The 13302-nt window shown below is 40.7% G+C and overlaps 1 protein-coding gene across 2 annotated transcripts in view; it reads left to right on the top strand.

The window, feature by feature from the left end:
• The window catches only part of LOC119743029 (fasciculation and elongation protein zeta-2-like), a 44269-nt gene extending 30967 nt beyond the window's left edge, over positions 1-13302 (top strand). For both annotated transcript variants that reach the window (XM_038219343.1, XM_038219344.1), the window contains 3 exons: positions 1997-2072; positions 8688-8753; positions 12280-13302. In XM_038219343.1, coding sequence (XP_038075271.1) covers positions 1997-2072; positions 8688-8753; positions 12280-12347 — 210 coding nt within the window. In that variant the 3' untranslated portion in view covers positions 12348-13302. The remainder of the gene's footprint in view (positions 1-1996; positions 2073-8687; positions 8754-12279) is intronic.

Genomic DNA, 13302 nt, shown 5'->3' with positions numbered 1-13302 from the left:
GGAGTACCCGATGTGTGATGTATGCGCACAGTGTACCCTGCAGGGTCCGTTAGATGGTCATACATGATCTTCAGATATATGTGACCAGTTTTCATCCACTGAAGTTTTACAAGTTACATGCATGTGCTGTACGTACATGTATGTATCTATGGGGTGTCAAGAGGAAGACTTTTTGTTTTGATAAATTTCTGGGTCTGAAAGCCATTTCTTGGTCATTGGACTGTCTGCCTTAACCCTAACCCCTAGGCCCTTTTTGCTAAGAACCATCCTCAATCCTCCAAAATCCTCCAAAATTTTGCAACTCTGCCTAAATTTTTCAAAATTGTCAGACAGTCCTGCCTCAAAATGCATTCATCCTCAATCCTCCAAAATCCTCTTGTGCTTCAATCACCATTCATCCGCAATCCTCCAGAATCCTCATATGATTCAATCACCATTCATCCTCAATCCTCCAGAATCCTCATTTGATTCAATCACCATTCATCCTCAATCCTCCAGAATCCTCATTTGATTCAATCACCATTCATCCTCAATCCTCTAGAATCCTCCAAAACCGCCAGGAGGATTTTGGAGGAGTGAGGTGGGTTAGGGTTAAAACACGTTCAGATCCATGTTGACCACGCACACCTTGGGTTACACATGTACGTTACTTGCCATGTACCAGTGTTGTACAGTCACAAGTCCTTTCCCAAGTCCAGTCACAAGTATCAGGAGGAATAATGACAAAGGAATGCTTTTGTCACAGTTCATTTGAATAGCTAGTGACTTGACTTGAGACTGAAGGACTTGTGATGGACTTGTGATGGACTTGTGATGGACTTGTGATGGACTTGGGATGGACTTGGGATGGACTTGTGATGGACTTGTGATGGACTTGTGATGGACTTGTGATGGACTTGTGATGGACTTGTGATGGACTTGGGATGGACTTGGGATGGACTTGGGATGGACTTGGGATTGACTTGGGATGGACTTGGGATGGACTTGGGATGGACTTGTGATGGACTTGTGATGGACTTGGGATGGACTTGGGATGGACTTGGGATGGACTTGGGATGGACTTGGGATGGACTTGGGATGGACTTGGGATGGACTTGGGATGGACTTGGGATGGACTTGGGATGGACTTGGGATGGACTTGGGATGGACTTGGGATGGACTTGGGATGGACTTGGGATGGACTTGGGATGGACTTGGGATGGACTTGGGATGGACTTTGGATGGACTTGGGATGGACTTGGGATGGACTTGCAGGGACTTGACTACAAGTAGTTGACACTAGTGTCGATGGACTCGACACTCGACTACATTTTTATTGAGATTTGAAGGTTTGCATGGTGGAAAGATACTAAGACAAGATAAGTTTGCGGTAGCACCATGTGAATAAATCTCTTTTGTGGGTATGTGTGGTTCTGAAAAGAACTGGAGGGACTCAACGTTTCGAACAGTATGCTCTGCCCGTCGTCAGGAGAATGAGGGATTCTAACGGTTCACCGATTTCGAGCTTCACCAGTTTGCATCCTTCTCACGCCTCACCGCACCCATCCTTATAACATGGCAGCACCGTTGGAATCCCTCATTCTCTTGACGACGGGCAGAGCATACTGTCCCTCCGGTTCTTTTCAGAACCACACATACTCACAAAAGAGATTTATTCACATGGTGCTACCGCAAACTTATCTTGTCTTAGTACATTTTTATTGGGATAAAAATATCTAAAAGTCTTGGAGAACAATCAACGTGATGTGCCTTGGGTACATGAGGTGATGTACTCTACATAGTCTATTAGGTTGTCATACCGGTACATGTACTTCTGAAATTCGCTATGTGACAAGTTCTTAACCACTGAAATTTCCTAAGTTACCTACACGTGCCGGTACATACCATGGTACCGGTACATGTAACGATGCTGCATGTTTACTCCAGTGCATGCATTAGGACAAGACAGGTCTTTATATGGAAAAAGTAATGAAAAATGTTTGTTGTATTCTTGCAGTACTTGACCACCAGAATACCCTACCACAAGGGTAGCGGACCACCAGATGTCAACACATTGCAGAAAGTCACCAAAAGTAAGTATCTGTTTAAAGTGCAGGATATTTTAGACCTTTGTCTAAAACAAAAGTTACTCGGAATCAAAGGCAATGTTTTCCCTTTTGCCATCTTGAAATCACGTGATTTTGCTGGGTGCAAGTGTATACTCCCCGTGTTGATCGAGAGTATGCCGTACCGTACCCGCTGGTCGTACTCTTGCTGTTTGTGTGCTCGGGGGTATACCGTGTTAACACCAGTGACACGCTCGAACGTAGCCTGAATGCCTTGCCAAGTGGACGTACAAAACTTTCTGTGCAGTGTCACCAGTTTTCCTCAGAGTAAATAATAGTAATTTGGGAGGCTCATCATCCTTGCTCGCAGCTGAGAAGCTGAATTGCGAAGGAAGCGGCTACAATGTGGTCGAGCCGCAGGCATGTAAAAGCGCCTTTGGCAGCCGGCCACATCGACCCATGTCTGACCACAGAGCACAGCCAGAGATCGAAAGTGTTTGATTTTTTCGGAGGGAGGAAACCGGAGGGCCCAGAGAAAAACCTTTGTGGCACAGGAGAGAACCAACGCACAACTTTACTCACACATGGTCCGAACCAGGGTTACAGTGGTGAGATGCGAGCACTTTACGCACTAGCCACCCATGCCACCCATAGTCACACATCATAGCATAATTGCAATGTGTTTCAAAGGACAGGTACAGTTCATCAGATTTCAAATATATCCTATCTCTATTAGTGACGTAGCTTGGTATATCCCTCACATATACATTTCCTTTAAGCCCTAAATCCACTCAAGAAACGATATCATTCTGCCCTGGGGATAGGGAGCTTTGCAGAGCTTTTAAGGGGTAAAGCCGATACGGTAAAACATGATCGCTGTGAGGTGAAACACTACTGTATCATCGCTGTTCGTGTGAGGTGCAGCTGATCAATTTGGAGATATGGTAAATGTTAATGGATTATGTTTTGCATTTGCTGGCGGGCTGAGATTTTCCATGCACCTCCGAAAGACTTTGCTATAGTAGTACATGCACATGACTGTACATATAGAGGTCAGAAATTAATGACACAATTTCCTGGTAGGATTTTTGATAGAGGGACAGATCTGATTGAACACGGGTCAACAAGGCATGGCGTTCACACTTACGTCACTTGGTGGGTTGAATTTGACCCATGTAGAGCGCTAGACCCGTGTCGAAGCTGTGATGGATTCTAAGTGTGAAAATGGCCTTTCACACTGTCCAAAAATCTCTGTTGGACCCGGGCCCGACACAGAGATTTCGGGAACCCCTTTCACACTACTTTGACACGGGTTGAGGGCTCTACACGGGTCTGGCGCTCTACATGGGTAAAATCCAACCCTGGTCTCCACCGGGGTTGAGAAGCTCTACCTCTGAGGTAGAATATAAAACAAATGTACTTCTTACCCATATATACACACCGGTGTACTGTAAGTGTGAATGTATGCCTTGCCTACCCGGGTCCGATAGGATCTTGGACCCAGGAGAGTTTGCATAATGTGAACGACCTTCAAGAGGTTTGGATGTCTCTTGCATGTTTCCCCATCACTGATTTCAATTAGTATTGGAGTGTGTCAGACCTGTCACTGTAGTTACTCTGTGCTATGTCATAATGGAAATGATATCTGTATTTGACATGACAGTCACAGCGTGCTAGTAATATCCATCTCAAATTTGTCTTTAGCCGAAGGGGGTCTGTGCTTGTCTTTTGGACAAACCATGAAAAGTTGCAGTCACACTTCTTTTTCTTCTACAAACTAAAGCGGAAAGTTACAAATTCCTCCAGTGCTAATTTTTGCTGAGGAGGGCCAGCCTAGTGTTCTCTTTATACTTGACTTGCTGACTTTCCTGTAAGGCTGGTTTACAAATGTATACGTCACGCAAAAGCAAAAGTGAAGCAAATTTCATGACGTCAACAACTAAAGTTTTATTTTGACGTTCTCTGTTAGGCCAAAACAAAAAATAGTCGGTCTCTGGTCAGACCAAAGTTCCAGAATTGATGCGGCGACGCTGGCTTTTTTTGCTTTTTTTTTTTTCAAGCTTGGATTGTACAGACAAGCTGGGTACTATTTTGCTTTTTTGTGTCCTCATATACATTGGTGTCCTCCATCATTTGCCTTGGTGTCCTCCATCATTTGCCTTTGTGCAAGTTCCCCATTCCTTGGTGCTCCTTGGTACAAAAATTTGAGGTCTGGCAATGGAGGGCGCTGTTGTAGCTACCACAGAAAATTTGAAAAGAAAAAAAAAGGCTGACGCGCATGATTAAATTGATGTGCGCGCTGACCAGAAACTGACTTTTTTTTTTTTGCCTTACCTTAACAAAATAGCTTCACTGTCAACATTCGCATGAAGTACATACACACTGACTCACTGCCACTTGTGAATTAGACTGGTTACCTATCTCATGGACTGACTGTCGCTTGTGACCAGCTTTGGACCAGCTTTAGGAGACTTGCTTATTCATGTACATGTAACTTGGTAAGTCATGTACGTGTAGCATCTACACCACACGTGCTTTAGCCTGGTGCGACTTGTTCCATTTACTCTCATGATACATGCGTAGGCAATAAATCAAGTTTCCATGCGAATGGCAAAAGTGGATTTTTCATTTCCGTCACATTACCATTGTAGCTTATCCTACAGAAGTACAGACTTTTTAGCCTTTTCTGAATCAATTAAAGAGAATTTGTGTGCTCTGGGACCAGATTTGCTAGGCCTGCCTTGTCTTGTTTCTTAATCTAACCTGTGGAGGAAAGTTAAAAATGTTCCGGTGCTAAATTTGGATGATCAATATTTACTGATCATCAACACATGCACAGTATTCATTGGTCATGCATGCATACAAGTAGATTTTCCTCACTCTACAAATGTAATATATGGGTGCGCGAATGGTAATTGCTGCAGATAATCCATTAACTTTGGATTTCCCTTGGCAATTAAGATAATCCTTGTAGATCAGACTGACATAATCAGATTTCACTCTTTCGGGCAAATAAAATGATCGAATGACTTCAGTTGGTCTACAATTACAAACCAGATTACATGTCTGTGAATTTACAAGTTTGGTCTGCATTTGATTTACGGGAGACCTACTTCAAAATGAAATAATCCAGCCGAAATTTGTCATCTTAAATTTGTCTGACTAATTGACTGACCCAGCTTTTCGGAGGTTATCCTGGGACTGATAAATGTTTATTACTCCCTCGGTGCCGTGGCTAAACTCTCCTTGGTATCAATTCATCTTCATGAGGCAGTTTAGTTGTATTTCTGTACATAACGTTCAGTAGCCAGATGTGCGTGTACGTGTATCTTATAAGCTTTACCACAGGCGATTTGATTTGGAAAATCACCCCAAAAATAACTGGAACCCTTTAGGTCTTAGATTTGCATGAATTTGGTGCACATATGTATGGTTTGTAAAGTGATCAACCTCAAAAAATTGCAGCCACAAGTAAAGCTACTTTAGAGTGTTTTCTGAATCAATATTGAGGTTTGTTTCCTTCAAATCCATAATGCATATTCTCTGTATGTGTACTGCACGAAGAGCTAATTTCCTTTTATTCACACGTTTTTGTTTTGCGACACAAACATTTGAATGAACATGTACATGATGCTGATGCTGTACATGCTGAAGTCAATTGGAGTCACTTGTTTTGAAGATGTCTGGGCATGTACATGAAGTGTGACTGATTCAGCCTATGTACTAGTCGAGTCGACTACATGTACCGGTAGTTGGGGCCCAGCGTACAATTTAGAAGCCTCATTTGTCTCACGTACTTATGTCAAAATCAACCTGGGTCCACGATGAATGAAACTGGACCTGATCAAGCACAGGTCAGCAAGGCATATCGTTCATCCACATTACATACATGTACGTACATGTAGTCTGGATATTCTATTGTTTTCGTGTATTTAAAGGGAGATACAACATTTGCAAACATCAAAAAACAAAATGATCAAATTATCACGAATTGTAAGGGAATGACAGTCTAAAGCATCCTGTAAAATCGTGTCTCCTGGTGTGCTGACATTTTCAAGAAAATTTGTATTTTTCCAACGCTGGTTGGCCGACCAACGTTGGAGAAAACTGGTTTTTTTTTTCAAAAAATGCTTCGAAGTTTTCATAACAGTTGTTCCGCATTTTCTTTGAAATTGATTACACCTGTGAAGGGGTACAAGCCTGCCAGACTGATTCTCTGGCCTTACAATTCCCCAAAGTCTATACATTTCTCTGTTTCATCTTAGGTGGGGTCAGGGAACCAGACTACAAGAACTTGATTGGTGTATTGGTTTTTCCAGCATCTTCAAGCCCAAAACGTTAAACGAGTCAGTTTAGCAATATTTGCTATAACATACTAATCCTCCAAATCCATTTATTTCTGAAAATTGCAGCAAAAGCAAATGTTGTACATTCCTTTAAGAAATACCAGAGAAAAAAACTCATTTTACTCGCACTGTGAACACTCTTTCAACCCGAACTTTTGACCATGATTTCCTTGACTGTTCCTTTATATTTGGCGACTGATAACCCTAAACCAAAAGTGCCTCTAAAAGTATTTTTCAGAGAGGGGGAAACATTGTGTGGACCTGGGCAAGTCCACACAACGTCTTCACAACCTGCACTATGTGGACATCTTTTGTTCAGAGGTCCACGCAGTGACTGCAATGCCTGTTCGCACTTACACTGGTTGGCCGTAGATTTTGAATTTTCTACCTGTTTAGAGCATCTCAACCTTGATTCGGACCAGGGTTAAAATTTAACCCAGCCTTGGAATACATACCTGTGGGAAAGCCATGTTGAAGTCTGGGTAGTGTGAACGAAGTTGCCAAAATCTCAGCGTTGGACCTTATTCAACTAGAGTTTAAATAGTGTGAATGGGCCTCCTGGTCAGTTGACTTGCTGGCAAGTTGGTTCTCTGGCTGGTTGGTAATGAATTAATGTTTCTGACAATTATTTTTTTTTAAATGCATATGATAAAAAACTTCTCTCGACCCTTTACATGTATAAGAATGTACATGTACAATTGCACATGGCTTATCCTGTCTTTCTCCATGTGTACCTACATTGACCTTCCGGTATCTTGGACTTTCATGAAAAAGAAGCTCACAATTGGATATGGCAGTCATGGCATTGTGCAAGTGCCACATATTGGGTACATACACTATGGGTAATGTACAGGGTGAGTCAATGATCTGGACCCAAATGATCAAACCAAATGCAAATGAGATATGTTATAGGCTGGTATTTTGGACATATTTGGTGAAAGTTTCATGTGTATCCATTGTACCATTTTGAAGAAAATCACTAGCAAAGAACACACGCTTATAAAAACTCGAACCACCATGGTTCAACAAATTGATTGAAATCGCGTACTGATGTGAAGCAGTGTAATAATTAATAAAAACCTAGTCATGGTGCCTGACTCACTTGAAGTTTTTGACACATTTTAAAAAGGCAAAACCAATTCCGTGTGCAGACTGGAAAATGAGCCACTTCCATGAAAATGGCATAACTCCTCACCACAGCCACTGATTTGAAAAGTTCACAATTCCTGTGGAAGACAAGATAATAACCATTCATATGAAACACTCGCTTTTTTTTCTCAATGCTCAGTCTCTATTTGCCACAAAAAATGGGGAACTTAAAAATGGGGAACTTAAGTCCAGATCATTCTAACTCACCCTGCACATGGGTTTCAAGTTGAATTGAATTCAGTCCAATTGGACATCTGGCATGTCTGGTCAGGGGAGGTTGAGCTGAAAGAATTGATTACAGTAATGAAATCAATATGTCCTGTGAAGGATAAAAAGGTTTCTCTTTGATTAATAGCCCTTTAAAAGGGCAGTGCTTAGGCAGTTGATTAATGGTCAGTTTGGTTATAGTACCAATTTAGAAATAATTGACGAGTGTAATTTAATTATACATTGTTATTACAGCCATTTATCACAGAGAAGCTTTTAAGTAATATCAGAGCACGAGCATCGAGCAGTCTGATTGGATTTTGACACTGTTTGCCCCATCTTGCAGTACACACATTATTTTAATGTGAGGCCAGTATCATTCTCTGCGCCTCCCTTGCTAACACTTGTGATCCATCTCAACAAAAGGAGTCAGTAGTTACCAGAGCTACTTCTAGAGTAAAATAAAATTTGACTTGATTGCTGCACATCAACTAACGTCAATAATCTTGTAATTTGTACTTTGAAATATGTGCATGTAGCATTTGTTACTGCAGCCCCATTGGCTGCTCACAGCCACTAGCACTAGCCAATGAGAAAATCTTCGCTCCTGTCTAATCGTAAGACACTTTTTGCTGGTCCCAGAGGGCCAGCTTAGCGTCCTCTTCATGTATACCTTTCTCACTGACTAACTGACTGACCCACTCTCATTTGTGAGCCAAGCAGTGCTATCATATATGATTACCCTGTAATGTCAATGATTAGGCTAAACCCAACCCATTGTGTTGACCAGATACATGAAAAGGTTTCCAGTGAATAGCCATTCTTAATCAATTGAATAGAATTTTGTGCACTCTGGGACCAGCTTTACTAGGCTTGCCTTAAATAAAGTTTGTCTTGTCTTGTTTAATGATTTCCCCCTCCTTTTTCTCTTCCTCTGCAGTTCTGAGAGCAATCAATGAAGATAGCAAAGACGTTCCGGACCTTCTCACCAACTACATCCTCAAAGGTAGGCACAGACGGAAATATTGATTTCATAAACCCAAGCTGGTTGTGCAGTGCGTAACTTGCCTTGTGGTCTGTAGTATCAGACTCAAGATCTGTGCGTGATTCTGCAGGTTGTGGGTTCGAGTCCAGCCTGAGGGATTGTGGTGTGAGGAGATAAACAACATTTACGACAGCTGTTTGTGTATAATTTCTGTTCAGTCACAAAACAGTCGTTGAATCATCTCCACCTGCTATTTTGAAAATAATTATGTCTCACTTTCTTCGCAATCATGCAGCAACTCTAAAAAAAAAAAAAAAAGTCATCTACTTCACAAACAAAGCTGTGAGTGTCTTGTATCAACCTTGATAAGTCGTGCAGTGACAGGCTCCACGACAAGCACGATTTGCTTGTAAAATAGATCATTTTCAGTCGCCATGCCACAAATTACGCCACCTAAAATTATTGCACAAGTAATGCCATAATTTGTTGTGCAAGTTGCTGACTAACATGTACGCAAACTTTCAAGAAATGCATCATAACGGAAATGTTGCACAGCATGAAATGTTGTGCAACTTAAGTAATAAATTGTGACGCTAGTGGAGTATTTGAGACACATTCACGGGGCTAGATTCAGGCCGGGTAGTCCTTGGTTTCAATCCTGTCCATGAATGTTGATTAATCCCTGAGGTCTCAGCTGGATGTGCCACAATTGCTAATGAGACATCCGCAAAAAACCTACCTCATCGTCCGTGTGAGAATAATTACAAAGTCCAAAAGCAGTGATTGCATTATGGAAGAGGGATTTCATTTGATTTCAGGGTGTGTTCTTTTCCCCATTTTCTTGCTTTTCTTTCCGTGGATGACACATGCATTACCCAAAAATAAAAGCCTAAAAATGTGGATTGGGGGGGGGGGGGGCGGGGGCTCATAAGCTATTTTACTTTATTCTTCCACTTGGCTGAAATCATTCGAGGAACTTTAATTCCTAATTATCAATAGCTATTTCTTATGAGCACTTTGGGAATAATGGGAATTTTTAAGAGATTTAGCTATTACTGAGTTTTGTCTCCAAATGATTCTCAACCAGGGAATGATACCTTGTGACTTTGTGAGGTTTGTCAGGATTTTTCCTTATTTTCAGATTTTTTTAGAATTCCTTTTTGACTACTGAAATTCCTGAGGTTTTACTGTAAAGGTGTTTTTACAAGGTTTGAAAAAAAAATTATCAAGTGAACTGGGTATTTTAAGGGGTGACTTTAGGTTTTATACAATCATAAACCATAGACCCTACATGTACACGTACGTTGCTCTGGGCCCTCAGCAAATAGTCAAACCCTCTGCCGGTTATTTCATGGATTTTTTTCTTTTTTCTCACACCTGCATTTTTGCATAATTCTTGTGCCGTCCAGCTCTCATGAATTCATGAAAATTAAATGGAATTTGCTTTTATACCGTTTAAAAACTGTTTGGTCTGATATTCTCTGGCTCCCCTTTTCCCAAAACTGACCAGTAGTGAACTGAAACGCACCATTAAAAAAAACCAGAGATTGCATTCAAAACAATATGCAACATTTGCGTTTGCTGCATAATTTTCAGAAATAGATGGATTAGGGGGTTAAGGTTTTGTGTTCATAGATGCTAGAAAACCACGGAAAAAAATGCTGTTCTTGTCTGCTTCCCTGACCCTACCGCACTTTAACAATTGGTTGGCCGACCATCGTTGGAAATTGATACAAATTTTCACCTTTCTTGAAAATGACAGCACACCAGTTGCCATGATTTCACAGGATGCTTGAGACTATTATTCACTTACAGTCAAGTAAGGTATTTCATAATAATTAGGTTTGTTTTTTTAATGTTTGCAAATGTTGTATTACCTTTAAAGGGTCTCGAAGAAATGCACAGAGAAACCCACTTGAACATTGTACCCGTACTGGTGTAGTGTCTGTTGTTTCAATAAATGAAAACCACTGCATAGAGAGTTTCTTCAGTGCCCCAAATCCGATGTCTAACTGGAAATATCCCAGGAGAAAATCCCATACTGAATTAAATTCACATTATGATGATCAACAAAATTTGATTGTACCATCACCAGATCAATGGGTTGAGAGAATATATTACTCCAAAATACATTTATTTTTAGGCAGGGTTAGAAATGTTCTTCTACCTGGGGCAGACAAGAAGCCAGTGAGCATATTGCGTGCTAACTCGTTCAAAATTGCAAATTGCATTTGCAGGGGAAATAAGGGAGGAGATGAATAAAAACCAAAGACAGAGTCAATCCCTCGCAGTAAAGTGTTCTGCCGGCGTACATTCAACCTCATGCACGGTGCATTGTCCTGCGCAGGAGCTAAAAGATTTGCATCATTTTCATCGAGCTTCCAGATTTCCGTCTTGATTTGAATCCGTGGCGGCCCCAGAAAAATGGCTTAATATGTCACGCTTTGTGATTGGGCCCAGGAGGGATTTGTATCAGGACGGACAGAAAGCAGTCTCTGGAGAAAAACTGCTTGACATGGTTGAGGTGGCAGTCAAAGAGAACTGATAAATAGTGATATAGTTTCTATGGTTCATATGTTTAAGTGCTTTTAGAAATGCAAATTTTTCTTGTTTCTTAAAATTCTAAGCATGCTCTCAGCAATATATTTCATGTAATTTTTTTTTTTTAGGTTTTGTGGTTTTTGTTTTGCTGAGTCAGTGCCTGGACACTCCTGATTAGGACTGTGGAACCATTTTATATGAAATGTGGATTGCAAATTTTTAAAATTTTCTTCATGTACATCCTCTTCATCACATCCTCAAAATGTTGCTGTTATTCCTGTAAATGTACAAAAGAAGACTTTTTTTTCAGTCAAAAGTTATACCTTAGAGAGACAAGATAGATTAAGGAGACACTTTCATTGTCTCCTTAATGTCACAACTCCTATTTAGAGGCAAAAGTTTACAGTGGCAAATAGGCTAGATCGATTGTTTTGTGGTCCAAAACAGAAATGTACCAAAATTTGTGGGGGTAGGATTTACCATTGGAATCCCTTCAGTCCCCAGATCAAAAGAATTTCCCTCGTTCTTTTCAGAATCACACAAATTCACAAAAGAGATTTGTCACATTGTGCTACATTAAATCTTTATCTTATTGCTGTTATTTGGAACATATATTTATACCCCTTTGAGGATGCATGGCACCCCTTGGCTTTGCTTCAGATTCAGTGCAAGCCCTCAGGTGTGAAAAAAGGTCTTGTCCCACGTCACAGTCATCAACAATGGACTGATCAATTAAGCCCCGCCCCATGATGATGTGACCAATCACAGCCGTAATTAATGTTCAACATTTGGGCACAAGAGTCTGACATGCGTGCACAAAAGTCTGACATGCTTGCACAAAAGTCTGACATGCTTGCACAAAAGTCTGACATGCTTGCACAAAAAGTTGCCCATGGATGTGTGAAGTGGGTGGGGCCAACTAGATCGGTCTACGTGTATTTAACAGTTTAGCTGAGATCATGATTCAGTTGATATTGAGTATGTCTTTTTTGTTGTTCTCCAACAGTGTTGTTCAAACCGGAGAAGGATGGCGATATTCCACTGCCGTTGCCTATGGATGTGCAGGTCAGGTAAAAGGTCAAAGGTTAGATGTCACCCGTGGAGGTCAATCACACGATTTTATCATCTATGTCATCGCCATCAACATCATCTTGCCCATTTGCCGATCGGCCCACCCTTTCCTAAGAGTTTATTTGGAGGGGAGGGGCGTGGTTGAAGATCCACCCAGAGGGGTGTACCGTGGTTGGTTGCTCGCTGATGCAAGAGTATGCACTCTGTGACTAAAGGGTTGACAAGTTTTTGCATTATGCCGTGATTGTTCGTCAGCAATACAGCGCCAACCGAAATGTCGTCACTTTCCATCTAAATTATGTTATAAACACACACGTCCTAGTGGACTTTAGCATATGTAGCAGTATAAGGCGTCGTTATTACATGTAGTGTCAGTGTACTGTGCCGTGTCACGCAGGTCTTGTGCAGGGTTCTTCGGTAGTACTTAAGAGGTATTCGTATTTATGAATCTAGAGTAGGGTATTACAACTTCTTGTCGCTCTTTTGTAAAAAAAAATTTAAAAAATGATATTACTGTTAATATATTTACCTAATCATATTGCTTGAAATTTTAAAATCGACCATAAACATGCTGTTTAATGTGTGAGTTTTTCTTTTGATACCTGAAATTATGTCAGTGATTGGACTAGAGTGGATTAACTTTCACTTGTTTTTTTTTGTATTTGCGTCCTTTACGTTCACTTTCAATTTTATATACGTTTCTTGTAAATTTGTGTATTATAAGAGGAAGAAAAAGATTTAATTATTAATTAAAGATGCCCAAAGATTTATCCTGTTAAAAATATAAGTTTAAGAAAAACTATTGTTAATTGTTGAAAATTTGTATACTTTGAAGCCAAAACATTGCAGGTCGGGTAGAAATGATTGATGGAGGACAATGTGGACAAGACAGAAAAGGACTCAAATGGTGAAGCCTTTCATGAACAGGGGTGAGTAAAAAAAAAAGCGGAACCCAAAC

The sequence above is a fragment of the Patiria miniata genome, unplaced genomic scaffold, assembly GCF_015706575.1.
Source record: "Patiria miniata isolate m_02_andy unplaced genomic scaffold, ASM1570657v1 HiC_scaffold_6, whole genome shotgun sequence".
Lineage (NCBI taxonomy): Eukaryota > Metazoa > Echinodermata > Asteroidea > Valvatida > Asterinidae > Patiria > Patiria miniata.
Note: the sequence above shows the minus strand (reverse complement) of the source record. Positions and strands in the feature narration are given on the sequence as shown.